Genomic DNA, 10,213 nt, shown 5'->3' with positions numbered 1-10,213 from the left:
AAAACGAAAATAGTCTCTAGAAGAACAAGAGGGGAACAGGGAGACTGGGTAGGACCACAGTTCTCTGTGAAGTATCTTAGCAAACTCACAAGGGTGAGTTTGGACATGTTTACAGTTTTTGACTTTTAAATGCTGATGTTTAAAAAACAGTCACCTCTGCCAGACGCCACGTGAAATACAAGCTCGAGGCAATTTTCCGCTCCCACATGCTCTTGTGGTACTGTATGGAGATGATGCCATTCCTGCAAAGCCTTTGCTATGGTAAAAAGCAAGGACCACGTGAAAATCAGTGTGTGACAGGGAGTGGGGAACGTGGTGTCCAATCTCTTCACGAGGTTCAAGAAGCCGTGCAGTGCCAAAGAGGTCGTAAGTTGTGAAGACATGAGTATTTATTAAGTTGTATGGACTTAACTTACATGGAAATGTTAGATATTTCTTTTGGCCTAAGGGAACCATGAAAAAAATTACTGAGACACAGAAAATCTGGGAACTCATGAGTTGGGAGGCTTTGCAGTGATTCACACGAGAGACAGAGAACAGTGGCTTGGCATAGGGCCGACAGGGACGGAGGTACCTCGCTCGCCTGTGGTCATATTTTGTGTGTTGTAAAGGTACAGCAAACAAAACTCCAGAGAGTATGAATCAAAGAGGGACTCCAAGACGGGACTCAAGCTAAGTAGCTTTGAAGCACTGCAACACAGAGCATTCTACTTTGTCTTTGTGTCTGTAATTCACATCACCGCACATGGGCACGTTGTAGGCAATTAGTAAATATCTAAATACCTAAATATCTAAATACCTGGTTTTTTTAACCAGGGTAAAACAGGTACATGCCACAAATTTTTAGTAGACGCAAAAGGCATGCCCTGAAAAGTAAGTCTTCCTCCCACCTCTCACTTCCATTTTCTCCAAGACCCCAGTGCTGTCAGTGTGTATACTCTGGGACGAGTACATGTATATTCAAGCGTACAGATAGGTGTGTATGTTACAGTCCATCTTTGTCCTCTTACCCAAGTGTTCTACACTGTTCTATACCCTACTTGGTTACACTGAACAATGAAGCTCAGAAATCTTTCCATTTCAGAGGCATATGGAGGAGCCCCCTTCAGTTTTTACAGCTGCAGGATATCCCACTGTGTGGATACACCATGATTTATGTGATCAGTGTTCTGGTGATGAACACTTACGTGGCTGGCAATTAGCTTGTTTCAGCTGCAAACAGTGCTGTAATGTGCATCTTCCTCCTGTGCCTCTGAGCGTATGCATGAGCACATGTATTCGAAATACATTGGTAAGAGTATCATTCCTCAGTCAAAGGCTATCTGAGTTGACTATCGTGAGATGTTCTAAATTGTCCTCTATAGAAGTTGTATCGATTTACGCTTCCCAGAAAGAAAGTAGGAGAATGCTTGTTTCTCTGTCAACAAGGTATGTTAAACTTTTGATTGCTGCCAGTCTGTTTAATGAAAGTAGTATCTCACGGTCTTTAATTTCTCCTGTTATTAAAAAACACAATAAACAAACAAACAAAAAATCCTGACCATGTTTTCATATATTGAAACTTTCCTAAGGATCTGGAGACCACATCTAAATAGAATTTTAGCAATGAATTTGGAACACTGAAAAAATTAAAATAAAATGAAATTCAAAAAAATAAAAAATAAAAAAAAAATAAAATAGAGTTTTAAGTAACTCAACTCAGCATTCCAGAGAAAGAATACTAAATATTACGGGCATGCTTAAATACTGAGGATACTGATGAAACTCTTTTTTTTTTTAAAGATTTTATTTATTTATTTGACAGAGGGAGATCACAAGTAGGCAGAGAGGCAGGCAGAGAGAAAGAGGAGGAAGCAGGCTCCACGATGAGCAGAGAGCCCAACGCGGGGTTCGATCCCAGGACCCTAAGATCATGACCTGAGCCGAAGGCAGAGGCTTAACCCACTGAGCCACCCAGGTGCCCCAGTAGATACTGATAGAACTCTTAAATCAAAATGCTCTGATAGAATTTTTCTTGAAGGTGAAATATCTCATGTTTGGCCACTCCTGTCAGATCGTTGTGTTCGGTATCCTCGAACCTGCCCTCAGTGGCTGACCTCACTGTCTTGGTTTGTGTGTGTGTGTATTGTGGCCAGAATTCATCATCGAATATGAAGATGCAATGCACGAGGCGGGGCTGTGGCACCACCAAACCGAGGTTTCTGGAATGCAGACCACAGCCCAGCTGAAGCTGTCGCCTTACGTGAACTACTCCTTCCGAGTGATGGCCGTGAACAGCCTCGGGAGGAGCCTGCCCAGTGAGGCATCGGAACAGTATCTGACTAAAGCCGCAGGTAAAGCGGGGCTTCTGTGACAGGAAATGAAATAGAGACGTTTTCCACTGTTTAGAGAAAAGACCGAAACTTACACACATGTGGCTGCTTAACTTCCAGAACCTGATACAAATCCCACAGCTGTGGAAGGACTAGGATCTGAGCCTGATAATTTGGTGATCACCTGGAAGGTGAGCTCAGCATGAAGCCTTCAGCTTTCCTCAGCTTACCTTAGAGTCGGGTGGTGGGGGAGCTGTTTTTAAACACTGTGTGTATTGGGGCCTCTGGATGGCTCAGTCAGTGAAGCGTCTGACTCTTGATTTCAGCTCAAGTCATGGTTTCAAGGACATGATCAAGCCCTGCATTGGGGGCTGCTTGGGGATTCTCCCTCTCCCTCCGTCCTCCATCCCCACCCCCACCCCAACGCTTGCATGCTCGCTCTCTCTCTCTTTCCAAACAAACAATGTCTGTATTAAAATCCCATTTCATCCATTTTGGGGAAAAATATACATTACATATCTTTCTTTAAGAGACGTTATTTTGTAGCAGTTAAAAGCTTGATGCTTGGAGCCCAAATGAATGAGTGCAAATCCCAGCTTTGCCACTTACTGTGTGACTTTTAAGTCAGTTGCTTAATACCAACATTATGTATCCATATGATGGGACTAGTCATAGAACCAATCTCACACAATTAAAGGAATTAATGCATATAAGGCCCTTAGAAAAGTGCCTAGCACATATATTAAAAAAACGCTAGCTGGTATTATCATCATTTTAGAGAACCTTCTAGAAGACATGTACCAAGTTATTCCAAGTAGTCAACTTCTTTTGCTGCTTCTGCTTCTCTCTCTCTCTCTCCTTTTTCTGGTTTATCCGTATTTTCTGGATTTGGAAAATTAACATATATTCACTTTTGCAATTTTAAAACTTATTTTAAGAAACCGATGCATGCACATTTATATGCATACATACTTGTACACGTTTAGATACATACAGATGTGTAAAACAGGATAGACTGACAAACCAACTTTTTTTAAGATTTTATTTTTAAGTAATCTCTACTAGACCCGCTGTGGGGCTCGAATCCACAACCCTGAGATCAAAAGTAGCAAAGTAGCACACTCCTCCAACTTATTATTGGACATCCTGACAAGCAAACTGACAAGCCAACTTATTATTATTATTATTTTTTTAATAAAGAAAGAAGCAGGGGCGCCTGGGTGCTCAGTGGGTTAAAGCCTCTGCCTTCGGCTCAGGTCATGATCTCAGGGTCCTGGGATCGAGCCCTGCATCGGGTTCTCTGCTCAGCGGGGAGCCTGCTTCCCTTCCTCTCTGTCTGCCTGCCTCTCTCCCTGCTTGTGATCTCTGTCCGTCAAATAAATAAATAAAATCTTTAAAAAAAAAAAAAAAAGAAAGAAAGAAAGAAGCAGTTCACAAGTTTCTGGCTCTGAGCAAAATAGACAATGATGTACTGTCACACAAACAGAAATGTATAAAGGAAACTATGTAACTGAAATGCTTTAAGTCACCCACCCTTGACTGTGGAGCCTGAGTTTGAGAGGCTTATGTGGTATTTACAACTTCAAGATAGAAATTAACAACCTTTGAAATGTTGATCCCAAACAAGCTTTGAATCTCATCACTAATGGAAAAAAAAAAAAAAAAAAGATAAAAGGTCCCTGGAGGACATTGTTAATAGCTGGCATTTTAGCATTTCAGTGCTCACTTTCCTTAAGTCTGGGAACTGAATTTGGTGTTCCAGGAAAAGGTTGCTCAGTCTATCTGTTTTATAAGCTCTGATTATTTGGCTTCTCTTCTAGCCCTTGAATGGTTTCGAATCTAATGGGCCAGGCCTTCAGTACAAAGTGAGCTGGCGCCAGAAAGATGGCGACGATGAGTGGACATCTGTGGTGGTGGCAAACGTATCCAAATACATTGTCTCGGGCACACCAACCTTTGTTCCGTACCTGATAAAGGTGCAGGCTCTGAATGACGTGGGCTTTGCTCCGGAGCCAGCCGTGGTCATGGGGCATTCTGGAGAAGACCGTAAGTGTTTGATCTTGTTTCACTGATACTTTCGTTGATACCAGCGAAACAGACTTACCAAGATGCAAGCCAAGGCCATTTCTAGAGCGTGCTTAGATTGGGAGGGACACAGGCGGCCGTTATTTTGCTCAACGTTCTGGCATGCAGACAGCCTGCTATGTAAAAAAAAAAATAGGTTAAGAATGCCGAGTGTCGATAATTTTGAAAAAGATTCATAATTCTCACCAAGTGAGATGAGCAGATAACAAAAAAAATCTACTCTCGATCCTTGGTAGTCCATAGCATAAAGCTGAGTCATACTTTAAGCCAAAATTGTTAGTGGCATTTTTGCATGAAGTTCAAAATAACATTGATACTTCTGCCCCCTTTCCTGTTTTTCCCTAGTCCCAATGGTGGCTCCCGGAAATGTGCGTGTCAACGTGGTGAACAGTACCTTAGCTGAGGTCCACTGGGACCCCGTACCTCTGAAAAGTATCCGAGGACACCTGCAAGGCTATCGGGCAAGTGAAGAGAGCTTTTTCTGCATTCTTTCTGTAGGAACAGGCCCTCAGCAATGCTGGATGCACTTCTCTTGGTCGTAGGCCTTGAGAATTCATCTGGCTTATTACCTCAGACCAGCCAGGTCTCAAGAACCCCAGCCAGAGCAGAGGCAAAACCTCTCTGCATCCAAGTGGGGGCAAAAAAAGAAACTGCTTTCTCCCTTTTTCCCACAGGTGACCTAAAATTCTTCCAACTAAACAATTACAGAGGCACAAAATGGGGAAAACTAGTGTTTAAGAAATGAAAATACAACCAAATGCTCGTAGCTTTAAAGCAATACTGACCACGTGTGTTAAACACACAAAATTGTTCAGAAAATAATAGGCATTTTAAAAAAATCATACAGATTATACATCAAACTCATATAGTCCCAAAAGGGTCATTCTTATGACCATCACTCATCTTTGTTCTTGGGAAGCCCAGAAAACCTAATGCGTAGAGATTTGGGCCCAGGAGCTAGTTTTGCACCCAGGAAGAAAGTCACAGCTTGATTCATTAACACTGACCCCTAGAGATCACTTTAGGCACTGCATCATAGTCCACGTTCAGTTTTTTTCTCTAACATTGCTGGATTGTTGACTTCTCTTTAAAATTCTAAGAAGAATTTAAGAGGACTTATTAAGCAGCAGTTCTGGATTTTTAGCCAATGTTAACCCTTCGCTTACCCATCTTTCCAAAACCTGTGCCTGCCATTTAATACCAAAAAAAAAAAAAAAAAAACTGTATTTTTGACAAAGTGATGCCATTTGGCTTAGTGAGAAAGCCCTAGACTTGGAGTGCAGGATCCACCGCAGCTTTGGAGTCCAGTGGCTGGGGGCAAGGCACTCAGCGGTCCCAGGGTTCATCTGTGCTAAAGGCATAATAATAATAAAAGCTTCACCGTGGCTTTTAGGATTAAATTAAATGATCTATTGCACGTGACACTGTATTAGCTCTGGAAAAGTATGTAAATACTGGCCAGTAATTTTGTTTTTAGAATATTTGATACAAGTAAAACGCTTCAATCCTTCCATCATCTTCCCTTCCCTTATGTTCTAGAGAGATCTGTGTAGGTGTCATCCTGTTCCATTTATTTCCCTCACACTCCTCCAACCCAGTGGTCTACAGCCCAGCTACCTCACGTGTTCTCAGTCCCATTTTCTTCAGTAGGTTTGGGTTTCTACTGTCTCACCTCATAATCAGAATCTCTCAGTTTTGCCAGGAATCTTCTTCTAACACGCACCAAGGACCTTTCCTAGGGCACAGCATAAGCCTTGAATTTCGTGAGCGGGAAGAATCTCGTTTGTTCCCTTATCCATGCTGACATTTGCCCCTGCTCTTTCAGATTTACTACTGGAAGGCACAGAGTTCGTCCAAGAGAAACAGACGCCATCTTGAGAAAAAGATTCTCACTTTCCAGGGAAGCAAGACTCACGGCATGCTGCCTGGCCTGGAACCCTTCAGCCACTACACGCTGAACGTCCGTGTGGTCAATGGGAAAGGGGAGGGCCCGGCCAGCCCCGACAGAGTCTTTAATACTCCAGAAGGAGGTAGGGGGCAGACGTGACTCTGAGATCCTAGGACATTCAGCACCTCCTGAGAGGCTTTGCCTGACAGAAGGGGCCCCACAAAGGTGTAGGTCAGCCCATCTGTGGCCGGAGGGTACGTGGGAAGCTTCACAAAACAAAATGCTGCCCCGAGCTCCCCTCTCCTGATAAGTTTTTCTACACACTTAGTCAGACGGCCCCAAACCTTGCTACTTCGATGTTTATTTGGGTCATTAACTTTTTGACCTGAAGGGAGTTCTGCAACTTCTCTGAGCCTCATGTTCCTTCATCTGAAAAGCATGAGCACTGATGTGCTAACTTAAGAAAAACACTGGGAAGACAAATAATCCTGTCAGTCGTAGCTTTCTTTCCCGGTGCACCTTCAGCATCATTGCTGCTGAAGTTGAGCCAAGGTAGAAGGTTGGAAGTCTTGACAAAATGGGTTGGGAAGAGAAGGAAAAGTTTTGCAAGAAGGGGCCATTGCAAGGGGAGGGGGAGGGAGGATCAAATATCCATCAATACAGGGGTAGGGCACGAGGAGTTTGGGCACAGGGACTCGGGAGCCTAGCAGATGAGGGAGAGAGGGACAGCGGAGTAGGAAAGGTAAGGATTCACCCATTTGAATTTTGCTTCAAGCTCATAATTTAAAATGAGCCAAATAACTTCTGTGGATTCCTTAGGTCTTTTTGATATAAGTAGTTCACAGCAAAATGGGTCCTGGCTCCTTTGAAGGGCTCGTGATGTTGGTACCTGACCAACATTCTCTGAGGGTCATCCTGCGTCCTAGCTCCCGTCCTATGACAATTGCTTGTCCTTGGGCCACTGCTCCTTCAGAGGTTAAAGACCTCTTCCTCTCGAGGCTTTCTTAGTGAGACCTCACATGGCTCCTTGATATGGTTCAGGGAAGGTGTCATGTTAGAGATGACCAGTGAGTTAAAGGATAAAGAAGAGAGGAGGTAGTGTGCCCACCAGTCACAGTGGTACAAAGCAGCATAGCTCTTTCAGGGAACTGGAAGTTGTGCAGCCAGGAACGGTGAGGAAAGAGAGGAAGGTCGGTGAAGGAGGACCCATACCATGGATGGACTTACATGCTATGGACATTAACCTGTAAGCTGGAGGCTCTTCCCCTGAAGACTGTAGTCTCCTGGGGGGGGGGGGTCAATGGGTTGAAGGAACTCCACAAACCCCCAACTTTATATACAGTATGTGTTTATTTCTCTGGAGAGGGTTTTTGGCTGTCGTCAGATTCTGAGATGAGAGGCTTGGGGAAGTGGAGAACTATGTGCCAGGACCCTTCTAGGCCCAGGCAAAGGCCACCGAGGTCCCAAAGTGGGGAAGTGGTAGAGAAGACAGTAAGGAATGGATGTGGTTGAGACATACGAGGTAGAACTGACAGGATGTAGTGTCCAGGAGATGGAGGAAATGAGGCAGAGGGGGAAGTTTGGGTTGACTCCTTGGTTTCTGGCTAAAGTGATGGGAGAGGCAGGGGTGCCATTAAGGGACCTAGGGAATATGGTGGGTGCATAGAGGAGCATGAGGGAGAGCTGCCTCCATCCATTGTCCTCATGAGGAAGTGGATAAAAGAAGACCGGGCACGTGTCCTCTGGTCATCTGCCAGCCTTCGCCATAGAGAACCTGACACCCTGCGGGTCGTCCCCAGAGCCGGTGGGGATGGGGAGCAGTCTGCCAGCGCCAGGCTTTTGTCCATCGCCGCGCGATTCTGGGCGTCTGTCAGCTCTCTGGATAAGAACCACTCTGCACCTGGGCAGGCTGGCTCACACCCAGAGCCCAGCAGGCAGGGTGTTCTGGCTGTTTGGAGACACCTGGTTTGTCGGAGAAAACAGTTCTTAATAGCCCAGAACACAGCTGTGTCCACTCAAAGGTCTGGTTAGAATAGATTCATTTAGTCACCAGTTGGCTTTTATTAAGACAGCATTCACGAAACAAGTACCATCTCCTTTAAAAATACCGGTTTGGATCCATCTAAAGGCAAAGTCTTTATGTATTTTGGAGGATGACTTGAATGAGTCTGAATGGAAATGATGAGGAAAAAGAGGGAGAGAATTGCCGGATGGGTTCTCGCCGTGGGTTTCTGGTAGTGCAGTGTTGGCTTAATCGGGAGCGAGAGTGAGTTACAGAAAACCTCAGTGACTGAGGCGAACGTGTTACAGCATGTCCCCTGAATACACTTTGAAACATCCAAAAACCCTTTTGTTGACTCTGTGTTCTCACTCTAAGTCCCCAGTGCTCCGTCCTCTTTGAAGATTGTTAACCCGACACTAGACTCCCTCACTCTGGAATGGGACCCACCGAGCCGCCCGAATGGCATTTTGACTGAATACACCTTAAAATATCAGCCAAGTAAGTTACTGGGAGAAGGAAAGGGAGGAATATGGCTTCAAAAGGAAAAAACTTAGCTGTTTTCTTAAAAGACAAACTGGTTATTTCTTTAGCATTGTAGAATATACGCATATACCTTCTCGTGATGTTTCTAGAAGGAACTTCACATCAGATTTTCTAAAGACATACATGCTATTGAAAATCACGCACATCCACATGCAAATAAATAAATCAAGCAGCTGTAGAATCCTACAGACCTTTGAGCATGGGGTGGACGCTATTGTTAGATTAGGTAGGCATTAGTTATCTGTAACTGGAAAATGGTAAAAAGAAAGAAAGGGAGGGAGGGAGGAAGGGAAGGAAGGAAGGAAAGGAAGGCGTTCCTTTGGCACAAGGCCTCTGAGGACAAGTTTGGGTTTATCAGTACCTGACACCACCGGCGAAAACACAGAGAAAAGAAATGCTATTGGAATTCAGCCGTAAAATTCCCCTCGCTTATAAACGGGTGGGGAATCTATTTCCGCCTGTTTGCGATCGTGTCGGAGTTGTAAACGGCTAATGACAGTTACGTTAGGCGAGGAGTGAAGAGGATTTTACAGGGAATGTAATCCAAGTTCGACATTTTTGCTTGACGCATTCATTTATAATAGTATTCCTATAGAAGGGGCACCTGGGTGGCTCAGTGGGTTAAGCTCCTGCTTTCAGTTCGGGTCGTGATCTCAGGGTCCTGGGATTGAGCCCCTCACCGGGCTCTCTGCTCAGTGGGGAGCCTGCTTCCTCCTCTCTCTCTCTGCCTGCCTCTCTGCCTACTTGTGATCTCCGTCAAAAAAAATTTTTTAAAAAATAGTATTCCTATAGCAATTAATGAGGGATGCACTTCTCTTTTACTTCCAGTTAACAGCACCCATGAGTTGGGACCGCTGGTGGATCTGAAAATTCCTGCCAACAAGACGCGCTGGACTTTAAAAAATTTAAATTTCAGCACGCGGTATAAGTTTTATTTCTATGCACAAACAGCAGCAGGATCAGGAAGTCAAATAACAGAGGAAGCAGTGACAAACGTGGATGAAGGTAAGATGGGTATGTATAAAATTCACGTAACTCTAAGTGTCACGAGACCCGAGTCCTTCCCCCAAGTGTATGTCTTCTCTTTCCTTCTTCCCACGGAGGATCCATCTTACCCAACGGATGCAAACACTTGTTTGTAAACTCCCATCCTGACATCAATAGAGTAAAGCACATGCACACATCCACGCACATCCACATGCAAATAAATAGATGTCATTCTGGTTCCGGTCTTAGGTCACCAGAAGATAGTATGCTAGGCTACACACTGGCTGAGGGTTTCTAGCGAGGAATACGAAACCGTTACAAAATAGTGCATTTACTTCGTGTTTGAGCACGGGACTTTGTATTTTCGTATGCCGTCTGGTACTGGGAAAGCAAAAT

General features: G+C 44.4%; 1 protein-coding gene across 19 annotated transcripts in view; it reads left to right on the top strand.

Moving 5' to 3' along the window:
• The window catches only part of NRCAM (neuronal cell adhesion molecule), a 129,533-nt gene that overhangs the window by 97,974 nt on the left and 21,346 nt on the right, over window positions 1-10,213 (top strand). For 11 of the 19 annotated variants that reach the window (XM_032873413.1, XM_032873409.1, XM_032873402.1 and 8 more), the window contains 7 exons: window positions 2,136-2,333; window positions 2,433-2,503; window positions 4,133-4,358; window positions 4,743-4,858; window positions 6,223-6,427; window positions 8,663-8,785; window positions 9,659-9,844. In XM_032873413.1, the coding sequence (XP_032729304.1) occupies window positions 2,136-2,333; window positions 2,433-2,503; window positions 4,133-4,358; window positions 4,743-4,858; window positions 6,223-6,427; window positions 8,663-8,785; window positions 9,659-9,844 (1,125 nt within the window). The remainder of the gene's footprint in view (window positions 1-2,135; window positions 2,334-2,432; window positions 2,504-4,132; window positions 4,359-4,742; window positions 4,859-6,222; window positions 6,428-8,662; window positions 8,786-9,658; window positions 9,845-10,213) is intronic. The other 8 variants (XM_032873411.1, XM_032873404.1, XM_032873398.1 and 5 more) reach the window with 1 other exon arrangement.

Source organism: Lontra canadensis, unplaced genomic scaffold, assembly GCF_010015895.1.
Source record: "Lontra canadensis isolate GAN:19392208 unplaced genomic scaffold, GSC_riverotter_1.0 scaffold48, whole genome shotgun sequence".
Lineage (NCBI taxonomy): Eukaryota > Metazoa > Chordata > Mammalia > Carnivora > Mustelidae > Lontra > Lontra canadensis.
The sequence above is the reverse complement of the archived record's forward strand: the minus strand, read 5'-3'. Positions and strand labels throughout refer to the sequence as shown.